This window comes from Ptychodera flava, chromosome 17 (genome assembly GCF_041260155.1).
Source record: "Ptychodera flava strain L36383 chromosome 17, AS_Pfla_20210202, whole genome shotgun sequence".
Classification (NCBI taxonomy): Eukaryota; Metazoa; Hemichordata; class Enteropneusta; family Ptychoderidae; genus Ptychodera; species Ptychodera flava.
Genome location: NC_091944.1, coordinates 34,302,432 through 34,318,793, shown reverse-complemented (window position 1 = coordinate 34,318,793; position 16,362 = coordinate 34,302,432). Strand labels below are relative to the sequence as shown.

At 36.8% G+C, this 16,362-nt stretch overlaps 1 protein-coding gene across 1 annotated transcript; it reads left to right on the top strand.

Annotated features, from left to right (window-relative positions):
* The first annotated feature begins 4,516 nt into the window (after positions 1-4,516).
* On the top strand, positions 4,517-15,836 carry LOC139116131 (squalene synthase-like). The gene is given in 9 exon segments (XM_070678675.1): positions 4,517-4,751; positions 5,962-6,059; positions 7,193-7,376; positions 8,011-8,139; positions 9,146-9,337; positions 9,913-10,089; positions 10,895-11,009; positions 11,012-11,046; positions 12,742-15,836. Coding segments are annotated over 9 exon segments (1,233 nt in total). The 5' UTR covers positions 4,517-4,652; the 3' UTR covers positions 12,946-15,836.
* Positions 15,837-16,362: the final 526 nt, after the last annotated feature.

The window sequence follows — 16,362 nt, the reverse complement described above, 5'->3', positions numbered from 1 at the left end:
CGGTTGAAACATGCCTGAGTAATGGCTCTGTACATGAAAAAATCGTAATAAAATGGGCGCCTGGCGGCCATATTGGATCGTATCACAAAACAAATTGACGTGCATATGTATGACATAGGTCAATGTCCTTGTACCAAGTTTGAATAAAATCGGTTGAGATATGCCTGAGTTATGGCTCTGTACATGAAAAAATCGTAACAAAATGGCCGCCTGGCGGCCATATTGGATCGTATAACAAAACAATTGACGTGCATATCTATGACATTGGTCAATGTCCTTGTACCAACTTTGAATAAAATCGGTTGAAACATGCCCGAGTTATGGCTCTGTACATGAAAAAATCGTAATAAAATGGCCGCCTGGCAGCCATATTGGATCGTATCACAAAACAAATTGACGTGCATCTGTATGACATATGAAGTAATCCTTGTACCAAGTTTGAATGAAATCGCTCTAGGCATGTCTGAGATATCTGCGTGAACGGACGGACGGACGCACGGATGCACGCACTGACGCACGGACGCACGCACAGACACACGCACGCACGGACATGACCAAACCTATAAGTCCCCCCGGACGGTGTCCGTGGGGACTAATAATCATGCTATTGCTTTACGTATTGCCTGACATTGACGACGCATAACAAACAGTTGTTGAAGACAAAATTTGATTTAGTTTAGTATGCGCCCCGCGGACAGATATTTGGACTCCAAAGAAAGCGTGTTCATATATTTGTGACCCGTATACCCTCTTGCCATTTGTCAAATTTGAACCTACAAGTTTAAAAACCCTTGAAAGAAATGCCATTAACTTTCAGAAAGAATAATGCCTGACTTATATAAAGAACAATGCCCCAAGTATACTTTGAGGAAGATGGTTACCAAAAGAGCTAATAAATGTTTAGTTATCCTCCGTTAAAAGACAAGCGTTCACAAATGAAATCTTAAGGGTGGTAGAGTACGCCATTCCTATATCAAGTAAACTGTCGGTGCAAATTTGCACTCAATGATCGAATCGAAAGTGAACAAAACACAACTCCGCTAAGCTGCACGCCGTGAATTTAGTTAATCATGGGCGTTTTTTAAATATCATTTATGGTTTCTCTAGTTTCCTTAATTCATATGTTAAACGTAACTCTCCGAAGGAAAAGAATGGGAATGAATACAAGTATAGAAGCCAATTTAACACGTTTCCTGTAAACTTAGCCAAACTTGAACATGTTTATTCTCAAAACATAAAAGAAAAAAGCTCAGAACAAAATCGGGTGCTGCTTCGTGTGGACGAAAAACAATATTTGTATTAAAGCGCCTGTGTCAAGCCTATTCTTGGTATTGGAGTCAGACTTTATCAAGAACTGTTCACCAATAAACATTATCATGTAATTATAAGATAATGTCAAAAAACTTATAATTACAAGGGTGAGCTCTCTGCCATGTAGTGGAATATTGTAAAGGTTTATGAACCTGACATGGTTCACTCTATTGCGTCATAAATAGATAATCACACAGATAATGATAGTCAATGAAGTTTACTTCTATATTCGATTGTTTACGGATTAAAGTACGTGCCTTTTAGCATGGAATCACTTCTTAACCCTTTCACCCCCAGTTCCCTGTATACAGGTCCAACTTTACCATAGAAAACAATGGTTTTGGAGCAAACCATAGTGGTGAAAGGGTTAAAGCAGGAAAATCATATCAGCATACTTTGTTTGCGGTACCAGCCAGCCAGGAAAAAAAAACAAAACAAGCACAGATAACAACATAAGTTTATTAACATAAGCTCATTTTTTTATTTGGTTTCTTTTGGAAAAATAATATTTTATTTGTAATAGTGTTTGCGTTGTGTTTATTTTATTAGTTTTCTCTGAAAACCTACCAGCACCGCGCACGCGGAGGGCAAATAAATAATCCTATTTAAAACTCCTAATGGCGAAAATTAAGTGATTTCATACAGTGTATGCATAGCAATCTACCAATCAGCAGATTGTCATATTATACCGAATCAATGCAATGTTGAAATTGTAAAATGATATTAATACGATTGGAACTAATTTGGGATGATTGGATGGTGAAGTAATGTCTATTTAATCTGCAAATGTAAGATCACTTGCTTTTCTTTCTAAGTTATACACTTGTTTTTATGATAGATTTACAATATTACGACATTTAGCAACAGGAAACCTAACATTTTCGAGAAATTTGAAAAATATCAAGATCCAATTATCCCAAATTAGTTTCAATCGTGATTTCTTTGATCAATATTTCTGACGAACACAGACCAGCCCCCATCAGCAGATTAGTACATAATGTTTTGCACTGTATTTGGGGAGGGTTTTCAGAGGGGAATATTTTCAAATGAAATGTCATATTGTGATATCACTCAAGTGTGGCACTGAGGTCAATTCTCTGCACTAATGCATTTACAAATTATTCCAGCAAAAGTGTAGTAAACAACTTTCATTGATGTTCATTCAAGACTATTCTGCCGTGATTCCAGACATGTAGCGCTTGAATTTTCTTAGACTCTGGCATACACGTGTACAATAATCACTGTTACTTTACATGTCAATATTCACTGATCAGATCTTCGACCAATGAAAGTCGATTGAAAATACTATATATAGGCCTATATATAACGTAACCACAAAATACATCGATGCATGAATCGTTTTCAAGATAACGTTTGTTACTAGATCATGATTAGAGTTCATTGAGGTTCGTGAGTCTCCCAAAGAGTCCTTATGCTTTGAACTTCAATACGATGCTTATGGACATCTTCCCTGAATAGGCGGATGTGCGCACCTCGAAGCGTCCGGTTGGTCTTTGTTTTCCTGTTAAAACTGATCGGTTATCTTACATCGCTGCCACGTCGTCGGTTGTCTCAGTCGTTCCTCTCAGCTGATGATATTCGAACTCGAATTCGTCATTAAGTTTATCAAGCCTTCAGTGTGCGTAATTTTACACAGGAAAAGTTCTTACCGGGGTCTTAACTCTGCTAGTCGAAGTCCCAGCATCATTTCGTCGTATGTTGGTTGGGTCGTCTTGTCTTCGTGCAGTTTGCTTTGTACCTTTCGATCACTCATTACAATTTCACCCAGTGCTACGTTTTCCAACTAAGAGGTTGCTCTGTATACCAAGATTCTCAACCTAGTATTACTACTCACTATGAATGGGGCAGAAATTGCCCCCTTCATGCAGAGAAAACACTGTTTACATATTGTGATTTAAACTCCCATATAATCTTCTGTACATGTGGATATACATGAACGGATACCTCATCACTCTCTTCGCTCCCTTATCATATTCTGATGATGTCGTTCTGATGTTGTCGTTTGACGGTCGTTTTCAACGAGAAACGGCTACTTTTCATGTACATATTTTCCGAGACCGATTTTTACACTCACTTTGGTATAGACTTGATGTTCACTGTTTTAATAAGTCCAGTTCCCTCATGTGGCCACTGTGAACAGCAACTTTGCAAATACCTTGGCTAGCTAATGAAAGCTGTCAATTACCAGCTCTAAGCTTACATGTACAGACATCTTGTGGCGTCGCTGGCAATCAACTTGAAGCATTTTTCGAGGTAGGAATTGCTCCATATCATAGCCGCATTTACATTCACGTTTACACTATTTATGTTTGTATTTCCAAATCAGTAAAATGGTTTTTTTTTTCCTGACAGCATCCGTGTTTCCAATAGCGATATACAGAGTGTAAGCTTACATCTGATGATCAAATGCCACATCGGTCATTGCCCAGCGTTGTATGCAGTGAATATTATAGTAACTTGTGATTCTTGGTTGAACACAAGTTGCAAAACTGTAATTTACAAAAGAATTGCATGTACTTGTCATTTCAGCTCATCTACAACAAGCAGTTTATGTTGTTTGTACCATTAGGCATTAAGCTTATTTAATAATATTGGTGGCCTATCATTGTTAGTCTCACAGTGTGATGAGAGCAAGACACCAAAAGTTGGCAGTGTAAATCTTTATTGACAATACATATCATCGTCAAACGTGTTAAAATAAAATAAACAATAGCAACAAAAAATCTATGCTGAAGCCAAGACACCTCTATCCCCACCCCTGGGGACGGACATTTCTCAGATTTCTGCAACCACCGACGCTGTGCTGCATGCTACGGAGCATGCAGCGACACAGATAAAGTAAGCATTATTTTCGAACGTAGCGGGCGCACTTACCGAGGGTGAAAAAAATCATCTCAGACTCGACTGTCGACCTGTCGACGTCGAGCAGCGGCAGTGTCGTATTTATCAGTGACACATCCTTTTTCCGATCCGCTCGATCAAGACCCTAGGAACATTTTCAATTGTCATTAGGTAATGGTAAAAATCTTTAATCTCGAACTTTTCCTAAAAAAGTACGTCCATTACTCTGAAACTCCCATTGGTTAAGATTTTGTCTGCTGTTGTGGAGGGGCCAATCAGCTCTCACCATACAATAAGTAGGCCATACTATGCACTACACTACAGCTGAGCTGATTACCTTGTCTGACACCAGACGAGGTCAGGGCCTACAACCGGTGTTTCAATCAAGGGCTACCCAGTGAACATGGTTTGAAGGTTCTGTCACTAACATCATATTTTCCTTTTTGGACTTTTCTATCCATGCTTGAAGGCTCCTCGAAATGGAATTTCTACGATCGCTAACACATCCCGACGAGGCGTATGCCTTAGTGAAATACAAGCTAGGTGGATGCAACACTGTCTTGCCAAAGCTAGACTACGTGAGTACACTTTCTGACATTTTCATACTTGATACAGTTTACCACCGACGTGCATTTATTTATGCTTGATTTATCGGAATGCTAGATTGCCAACAACTAATCCTGCAAATCACGCCGGCATTATTTCAATACTAATTGTAAGATGACTCTGGGTCATCGTTCCTGCTCGATGCTCCAGGTTCCGGTTACTATCACAAACAACAAGCTGCAGTACTGTAGCTCGAGGTTTTACCTGGGTTTGTGGGTCGAACTTTGCCGTCCGAACACATACCCGGGCAAAACCTCGAGCTACAGTAATGCAGCTACCTACAAACTAGTTGAGTCAGTGTGCTTGTTGCGTGGAGTGGCCAGGGCCAGGGGTTGACATCGGCTAGCGTATAACGCCGGTAACAATACAGCCCTGCCACGCAGAGCTGCGGGGCTAAGCTCTGCGTTGTACCGCCGTATACCGGCCCTACGGCCTCCCACGACCATATAACGCCGGAAACACACACAGCCCTGCCATGCAGAGCTGCGGCTATGCATGCTATGACCGATTCAACATCATCATCATATGTACAGTGTACGTTCCACCCTAGTCTCCGTCGTACATATGATCATGGAGCTACCAAAAGATACGATATGTTCTCTGATACGAGTATGATATCAGAATCAAAGGGAATGTTACATAACATATAGATGTATATGTCAAGGGACCGTGGACAAACATTACAAGATGTTGAAAGGGAATGATGTAATGATATTATGAATGAATGACATTTTTGCATAGAGGATGAAAAAGTGATTTTTAATAACCAATGGGTTATATTATTATATTTAGTTTACTTTAAAGTCCGTGTCAGACACAGCTAGCCCATGAAGCACACCAAAATAACTAAACATTTATAAACACACATTCAGAGACACTAGACCTTATAAACATTTTTCCAAGAACAGACAAATCATCATATATATATATATATATATATATATATAGATATATATATATATATAATATAATATATATATATATATATATATATATATATATATATATATATATCAGGTTGGACCTGATGATGCCTGTAAGCAGGGCGAAAGCTAGTCACCGTGAAAGCCTTTTGTTGTGTCTTGTTGAGACCATCCTCACTTCCGATTTTTATATATATATATATATATATATATATATATATATATATATATATATATATTATTTATTTACTATTGACAGGAAAACATGTCAGCCACCGCAAAGCAAAGTTACAAATATCTCAACCAGACTAGTAGAAGTTTTGCAGCTGTTATTCAAGCTTTAGATGGAGATTTAAGGTAACAATTTACTATTTTAGTTACTGACCATTGTCTGTTCGCTATCATCTTTTAATCACACTTATCTCCTTGACACATGTTTTGCAGAGCATTAGGCTGGTGGCCTCATTTTCTGGTATTATTGTATTAATACCAAGGAAATAAGACCAGCAGTCGTGAGGGCACTAGACACACTGGAGGATAAAAGACTGGACTGTTGCTTTCTAAGCGAAAAACAGAAACTTTTGATTACCGATTATTTTTGTGCTGTAAATATTACAGGTTTTTCTTATTCTTTCTCTGAATCTTTTCCAAAGTAAGATCAAATACGGAGTATGAGTTCTTGCAGCACATTGCATTATGTAATACTCAATACTAAAATGTTAACTAATTACTTTTGTCGGCAATGATACAATCAAACTTTAAATTCATGTGGGACATACAGGCTTTGTTGACAAGCTGGAAGTGTACACGATTTTGGGAGTGGAGCAAGAATTTTTGTTGCACAAAGATAAAACAAATACTGAAATATTCATATTATTTACAGCTATGGAGCTTTAATTGTGGTACACATTACATTCCTATCGTATCACCCATTTGATATTAAGAGTAAATATAATAATGATATAATGGCTGAGATTTTATCACTTGAAGTATTGATCATTTAGTGGTATTAACACATTAGGTTCCCCAGTGTGTTGGCTAGCTTGATTTACGTAGCACAGTGCAATATCTCACTGTGGAAAGAGTTCACCAGTATAAGTTGGCTATGAAAAGTGTATATTAAAAAACAAAACCAGAACCATTCATTTGAAGAAGAAAACTGTAAGCTGACTCACAATGGAAAACAGTAAAATGTTATTATACTTGTTTCTCACATGGTCCCAGGTAAAGCTAACAATGAATCATAATGATTTCCCTCTTGACCGTTTGTCCAAAATTACCATTACTCTGAAACAGAAGTACTTTGTAAAAAATTTCAGACATTTTCCTCCTTTTCTGAAAACCAGATGAATGACAATGACAAGGATATATCAAGTGTACTGAACATGACAAATGACAAGGTGAGAAACTTGAGAACTAACAGCGTATGCTTGATATACTTGGCTGTCAGTAGAATTTTGTAAATTAAATGACATCCATTGATATTTCAGGCATGCAGTGTGTATATTCTACCTGGTATTAAGGGCACTAGACACTGTGGAGGATGACATGACAATTCCACTTGATAAGAAAATTCCAATGTTGAAGGAATTTCACACTTATCTTTATAAGCCGTCATGGAATTTTACAGAAAGCAACGAAAAGGATAAAGTTGTACTTGAAGACTTTCCAACAGTAAGTGTCAAAATTAATGATCACAGAAAACTGACTGCTTCAAATTACTGCAATTTTAAAGGAACAAAAGCTTTAAAGGGAGGGGGGTCATAGGAACTCTGCTCAAAGGTTGCCAGGGACCCCTACAACCCATGTAAACACTGTATGTAGGGTATCTTGGCGATTGATGAAAGTTAAAACATGTATGTTATTTGAATATCATAAAATTTAAGTGTTGCAGCTGTGTTGACTTGATGCATCTATCATGAATGAAATACATTGTAAACAAGAAAGTCACGCGGAGTTGTGACGACACTATCCCTTTAATATTATACAGTGTTTCCATTATTTTGTTATATGTATACAGTAAATATGTTTGATTCTTATTATACTTGCAGTACACTGAAATATAATTGGTAGCCATGTCAACACAGTAGATTTCGTACAATGCATTTTGTTTTCGTCAAGAAACAAATTCTTGTCTGTATCAAATTCAATTGTCAACAATAACATTACACATACAATACAGGCTTAGCTCTTTTGAACATGTTAACTCAAGGCGTTCAGACATGGTTTTTGAAAGTAGAGCAAGAAACTTGTTTGAAGAGAACAAAAAACTCTAAAAGGAAATAATCAATCTTGATATTGTTTGTAGATATCAACAGAATTCAGATCATTGGCACCTGTCTATCAAGATGTTATTGCTGATATTTGTAAACGTATGGGATCAGGAATGACAGTGTTTATGGAGAGAGAAGTCATGACAAACAAAGACTGGGATGAGGTAGGTCCAACCTTTCACCCCTTATACCTGATATATGGTTCCACTCAGGATGGTACCACTGTCTCAGTCTGGGGTTGATAGGCTTGAACTAGTTTTGAAAGTTGTGATTCTGTCTTTGTTAGCAGTAATCTCAACCCCTTTTAAGATCAAGATGAACTTTCATCTACTGTGTGTTTACAAACTTTGTGATACAATTTGAAATTTACGGCATTTATAAAGTACTAAGTAGACTAGATTACTTTGCTTTTGCAAAACACCACTTTTATGAGATATTGCTACTGAGGATGTATTGTTCAACAATTCTTGCCATGGTGTCGTTGCTATTTATGGTAACCCTAGGTAGGTTCCGTCAGCATCGTGGTTTTTGGTACACTTCTAGTCTCACACACACACGATTAATGAATGTAATGAATGAACTTAAAAAAAACAAGGACATACACTAGCCTCCAAACATTTTTAAATTTTGAATGAAATACAATTAAGGAAGGTGAGAGCATTCTTCTTATTGAACTATAATCCAAAAACTTTTCCTTATGTAGGACAATATTTGCCTTTTATTCACTGCATTATGTCTATATTTTTTTGTTTCTAAATTGTGAAATAAAAAGATTGTTAGAAAATACCACACGAGTGATGTAACTCAGATAAAAAACTCGCCACAAGACAAAGTACACCAACATTTAAAAAATGCAGCAAGCACATGTACACACCACATAAAAGTCAATAAAAAGATTGAACATATACCGGTGTATATTAGATAAAAATCTGGCCAAAAATAAAAGTACGCAACAGCAAGAGACCAGTGTTATTTTTGTCACAAATAAACAACACGTAGCGGACTGATTAAAAGCCCCCAAAAATATTATTCAGATTTTAGTATCAAAACACAATTGAATGTTTTGAGGATTGAGAGTTTCATGGTCAAACTGAATATTTGAAAGAATTTTCTTATTTGTAATTATAGTTTCTGATAATAAGGTTTCCCATTTGTATTTCTTCTCTGAAGTATTGTCATTATGTCGCTGGTCTTGTTGGTATTGGTTTGTCAAGGCTGTTTTCTGCGTCAGAATTTGAAGACAAGATAGTTGGTGAAGACACGTACCTGTCCAATTCCATGGGATTGTTTCTACAGAAGACAAATATCATCCGTGACTATCTGGAAGATATCGTAGATGGACGAAAGTTTTGGCCCAGAGAGGTAATTTACATTTCAAAAATATGTAAGGTAGTAATATGTTTTAAATGAATTTGTAAATGTTTACAGGAAGTGTGATACACTTTATTTCACAAGGGGAATAGTGGAGAGGGGCGCCCTCTAGTGACAGGTATTCCAGTCTACAAGAGAAAACTGATCATTCAATCCAGATTATTTAGATTTTCTTTTATGTAATTGTACATCAGTTGATATTTTTAGTCCATCAAGAAATCAGGCCTTCCAGGTGTATGCCCTGTTTCCATTTTTAGAGTAGCATGTTTTGGATGAGCCAGCACACAACCCATATATGATTGTTTTGGCAGTATTTTATCAGAAACTAGCATCTTCTTTCATATGGTACAATCAGACAGTTCCAATTTCACAAATTTTTTTGAGCGAGAAAAATGAACAATCATATGTCGGCATCATGCATGTTTACCATGAGTGTCCATATCAAAGAAAAATAATCATAACAACATAGATAATGGTGTGTTTGTCCTTCAAATATGATCCAAAATTTCACTTTGTCCTACTTGATGGCGATCAGTTTGACTTACAGTTTTCATTTCTCATGACAGACTTGGGGAAAGTACGCTGAGAAACTTGAAGATCTAAAAGAGAAGAAGAACATTGAAAAGTCTGTGAATTGTCTGAATGACTTGGTGACCAATGCACTGCATCACGTACCAGATGTGCTGAAGTACATGTCAAGAATAAAGAACCAAAGTGTCTTTAACTTTTGTGCAATACCACAGGTACCGTAAAATTGCTGTTTAGAGACGCAACTTTAGATCTGGTGAGAGAGTGGTACATGCATAGTGTGCGTGTTTTGGAAAACCTGAAAAAACAATGGGCTGAATTTTAGAAGCCAAAAATTTATGTCAAAATCCTGACCACTGATTTCCTGAGGTCTAATGGTGCATGATGTCTCATGCAACTTTAATTAAATATTTGCCGCTGGAAATCGGGACCCATCAGGAGATCATGACATTGACTTTCATTGCTGACATATCCTTTACATTTGACAGGATAGTGGAAGAAAGGAATCGCAAATTTTGTGTAACAGAATGGAAATATGAAAAATATTTTTGATGTCAGACAAAAGTTTAATCAATAGATTTATCTAATGAAACTTGTTGTTAATTGATATTTCTTTTATTGCTCATCAATTTGTATTTATTTATTTATTTCAAGCTTAGAGAAAGTGTGTTAGTTCAACCATTTGAAAATACCTGGCTATACCCAATCTACCTCAATATGCCATATGTTACATATACATTTCAAAACACCCAAAGTTGTATTAAGCACAATTTTCCAAACTATGACACTGTGTAGACTTCTGATAATAATCAGGTTGTTGACATATCAGTTGAAAGGGATCCAGAAGCTCATTTAGCATTGGTCTAAATTTAACTAAATTCAACATGTAATATATGTTAACTGTAGCTCCACTGGAGATCTGTATGCCATCTGTTGGAAAACATCACCCTGGTAATTTAATGTCATAATTTAATTTAATCTGTATTCCTAAGTCAAATATTTGATATATTCTTTATGTAGGTGATGGCCATAGCAACGCTGTCAAGCTGCTACAATAACAAGAATGTATTTACAAGTGTTGTAAAGATCAGAAAGGGTCAGGCAGTCAGTCTGATCATGGAAGCAACAACCATGGACGTGTGAAGAAGATAATGTTTGACTATGCTGCAGAGGTACGTATGGTACACCAATACACAAAGAAACTCATTCAGTGTTGCAGCCAGGAATTTTAAACCAGGGGACACTCTGACCCCCTACCGTTTATTTTTGTGGACATTTTGCACATTCTTGGGACAACTGTGTCAGTTGTTAATCAAATTTTGCATATATTGTTACAAATTAGTTTCAAAAATAAAATGCAAGCTACTGGAACTGCATCACTATGCCTGGATTTCAGGCAAGTAATCGTAGCAGCTAGTACATGTATACCATATCTGTCTCCAATCAGAGAGCTCAGTCAGACTACAAGCAAGTTATAATATCAAGTGCATTCATGGCACAGCTCTGAAAGTATGAAACTATAGGCCTTAAAATAATCATACAAAATGGAGGTTATCTTCAGTATCAGATAATATTACTTGCAGACTACACCCAGCAAAGTCGACTCCTGAGTGTGCCCGAGGTGACCCGCAGTATGCGAGAATGTGGGACAACGGGTTCAATTTTGGGGACATTGTCGCAAGGGACGCGCCCTAGCTGCAACACTGTTCATTGAATAATTTTTTAGAGAAAACTTATTCAAATTTTCATGAAGGTCCACAATTGCTTGTGCCAGTTTGCTCTTTATTTTCACGAAGCTAAGAGCAAAGATCAGGAGTTACAGCAAGGCCAAAGTTTTACCACTACGGTATGGGAAAATCGGTGATACACAAGACTTGTAATTATGGTCTAATCCCTGATACTATGTCTGGTGGTTTGGAGTAATCACAGTGTGCCAGGGTATGAATGAACAAAAGAGGTAGCATGAGAGACTGTTGAAAATCTTAAATTTCTTGCTAAGAATTTTTCTTCATTTGTAGATGATAATTCAGTCAAAGCAAGAAATGCATGTTGAAAAAGTCTTCATCTGACGTCTTTCAAAACCATGGATACTGGAAAATTACAACACATGCATGGCAAAGGAAACAAATGATTGAAAATGCAAAAAGATGCACTGGGCAAAATGCTTGATATACGTTCAGTATATTTACGTATATTGACACAAACTGTATGGAACACAAAATTAATTGTATACGTAACGTATATCTTCGTACATGGAACATTTTAATATGGTGATATACGTCTCGTATATCTGTGCAGAACAAGATATTCGTAATGCAGATCTTTGCACACCAAGTGTGCACTGTACTTGTGCATTTTATTAGTATACGCATGCATATACTTAACGTATTCGACAAATGTAGGCATACAGAATCAGTATATGTGTATATATCGTTGTATATCAAGCGTTTTGCCTACTGATGTCTATGAAATTATGATTTTAATATCACCAAGCACAGCAAATTGCTGAAATAGGTTTGAAAAATAAATCTGCTGTATAGGTTTGAAAGTTAAATCTGCTGTATAGGTTTGAAAGTTAAATCTGCTGTATAGGTTTGAAAGTTAAATCTGCTGTATTGTTGAACAGAAAAAATTCACAACAAAATCTAAACCATGATTAGTTTCACAAATGTGCACACAATGACCAAATAGAGCAATCCCTCTTACACTAAACTAAACAAGACTGTGATTTGCCATTCATGCTTTAACTGTCTGTTGTTCCCTTCAGGAAGATATTTTCATGTTGATAAAATGAACAACATTCCAGAATAAACATTTGTGATCCTTCAATCCAATGCTGACGCTTCTTCTGCCCATTTTAACTCCAGATTGAGAAGAAGATCCCATCGGATGATCCATCAGCCGACAGGACCAGGAAAATCACATCTGAAATCAAGGAACTGAGCATGACTGATAAAGACAGCAGTTGTAATGTTTACCTTCCACTCTATGTGTCAGGTGCCATGATGTTGTCAGCTGTTGTGTATCAGTACTGGACAAATATCACACAAATCTATGAAGAGTATTTTTAATCTGGTGTCCAATTTAACAGATGATTGAGAATGCAAGGAGATGTGAATTTCTACTTCAGACTGTCCCATCTTCAAGTTGTACCTACTTGTGTCTGAGTGTGGACCAATTAATATCTGCATCGTATTGCACTTCAAAGTGGCATTCTTCTTGAAAGTTGTTTAAATACAATCTCGTCCAATCCACCATACAATTCCAAGCCAAATACTAGCCGCCCTGACCAGAGAAATCAGCAAAGTTTATTCTCAGTAGGAATGGTTCAATCAACAGATATTCCTAAGCTTCACCTATTCATCACCATGGTGTGGCCCAAAGCCTTTGATATCAATGGTGATTGTAGACCTATGTACTGGGAACTGGGGGTGATTGTGTTACATTTAAGAAGACAGCTATCAGACTGGCCAGTATATAAAGGGGCTATCATGATATTACAGGAAACGTATTGTCCTGATGACAAATGTTGATACGCTGTCACACCTGTTGTAACCTTTTACTGTCTTGAAACTCCGGTTAGATTGGAGTCAAACTGCAGAATTGTTTATGATGGATCAATGCATTTTAGGATAGTGTAGGGTACTGATATTATGGTGCTATCCTGAGAAACATGAATTCAAGCTGTGAGCGAGTGCCATATTAAAGGTGATACAACATAGGTCATAGGTCAAATCAGGACACAAAGTTTACATTGCACTATGATTGCAAGGGTCAAACCATCCTGAAGTGATGAAATATTCAGGTGTTTTCTTGATAATTTATTAACTGTGTTGCATCATTGATATGGCTGCTGATGTTGCTGCATGATTGAGAACAAAGATGATTTTGAAATGATGCAAGATGTATCAGAGACGATGAAAAGAAAGCCCTTGCCTAGAAGTAAATTTCTAGACCCTGTTATTTTATGTGTAATCACAGTAAAACTGAAATAATCTCCAAAACAGTTTGTGTGATATGCTGCAATGATCTGTATCCATCTTGTGTAAAATTGATGATGAAGAAATGGTTGAATTAACAAGCGGTTATGAGTACAAGTAATTTATCATTTTTCACATGCTTTGTAATCCTTTTAATGCCGGAAGATAATACAGAGCAAGGCTCAAGCAGATTTAGGGCAAGTGTCAAAACAATGGCCAAACACGTTCCATTAGTCATGGACACAAATTTTAATTTTGAAATTCAAAAAAATGTTCATTTAACATTTCACAAAATGGTATAGACTGAGCACTACAATTGATTTTGAAGAGCAAGAATATACTTACACACTGATATTGTACTTTAAGGAACTCTCATACAATCCCGAGAATGTGATCTTTGTGATCAGTATTATAGTGGTTGCAATATTTTGGATAGATATGTTATAATGCCATATCTCAAATTCCAAGAACCAAATATTATAACTATATCTGTGAATATTCATGGAATATGTAGCTGTGGATAATTGGAACATTATAAAAATCCATTGCAGTGCATGCCATTATCTGCACACTTGAAACAAGTCAAAGTGTTGATCATGGAAAGAATATTCCATTATTACAAAGATTATGCTGTGTTCCTAATTAGTTCCACAGGGCTAGCAAAGGTGCCCTCTGGAACTGTTATTTTGCTGGTGTTGTTAAGATTTCTTTCTTTGTCGGAAGTTTGACTTCCTTATAATTTCATTCTGTTTTTAGGGTGACCTTCATGAATATACTCTGTTTGATGAAAGAAAATTCTAATGTTTTATTATCTTAAGTTAGATATGAAAATCTGTGAAAGATAACTGTGTGATTTATAGCACACATGCCACTTTGTGGAACAGATTGGTTATTTATAAATGTCATATGGAATGCTGCTTGAATTCAACAAAGACCTTTGCACAGTATTTACACATTACTTGTCACTTCAAACTCCTTAACAGTGTTACGATATGATTTACTGTTAGATTGGTTAGAGTTGCAAAGTCCGCAGCCTGTCCTTTGGATACATTGTAATGGTAGGGTTATTGTTTACTCAGTGTTGATAACATTTTACATGCTGAATCACTGCAGCATCGCTTCACACTGGATAAACTAGCAGACAGTACGTAACTTGTACAGTATCAAGGTAACTTATTTTTTAAGTCAAACAATTTCTCTGAGTTTTTTTATGGACACATGACAAGGTTTGCTCTAAGAATTTGTAGAGATTGTGACAGGGTTAATTTTACTGAACACAAAAGAAGGGTTACTGCAAGTAATATCTCTGTGAATGCACATCTCAATTACATTACTAAGTGAATGTCTTTACAAGATTTTGTCCTATGTTTATAATTTCCTGCACAAATTATATTTTTGTTTTCTGTGAATAATAGGGTTTCTACCAGCCAGGAAGGTGAATCTTAACTTGACAAATTGACAGTGGGAGTGGCATCATGCATCTGTGAAATTTTTTGTGAAACACATTGTTCATGATCTATTCTTTGTAATTTTCTGATCTTGACCGACACAGAATATCAACTTGCTGACTCACAACCAGTAAGTTTTATGCTGGTATTTACTCAACAGGATCACGGGTCAAGGGGTCAAAGGTCAATGTTAATCGGGTCTCCACCCTTCACCCCAAACATGACACTTCATCACCAGGCGTTTCTTTATGAAATCTTTGATATCATTTACTCTTTTATCTTTGTTGTTCAGTTCGTATACAAATGATTACCCTCTTTTTGTAATCTTATTGTTTCTGTTAAAAATCACACTTAGTTTTTCTTTTGTAAGTGTAACAGACTCACATCGGGGGTTTGTTGAAAAGAGTATGTGTTGCCGAAATTATGTTGAGAATGACCTCGGTGTTGTAACACACCTTGATGGTGCGTGTTCTCAGTTGTACACTAGGTATATGAAAACTTCTAATGAAATAAATTTATGTGGAAGATCAGAAACTGTTTCAGATGTTTTTCTTCAATCACCCCCACCCACCCAGAAAAAAGGAGTCCATAGAAGGGTCTGAATATTATCACAGTTTTGTTGATCATATCCACAGACGACAACCGTCCCTGACATTCTCGTCGTTCTCATTCCATAGTCCTACGGTTTGAATCGAATGGTGCAAACCGAGAGGGCGCTGTTCAATCTACCTCATTTGTCCAAACCGAGAGGGCGCTGTTCAATCTACCTCATTTGTCCGAACACGGCAGCACTGCCCGAAACAGCGGATAACTACAGTACGTTCATAGCCAACGAAACTCGTCGGGTTTGACATCAACACTCCCCATCCCTCATCGAAACTTTTGAAGTGCGAAAATCCGATGACGAATGTATGATTTTAACTTCCCCTCAAAAAGCTATTAAAGTTACTCAATAATAGATAGTTGGAAGATTAACGTGTTGAGAAGTTTTGAAAAAAGGTAACTCCAATGAAAATCCAAATGGGGGGTTGAGTATTTCGCATAACCGTGGCATATGGTT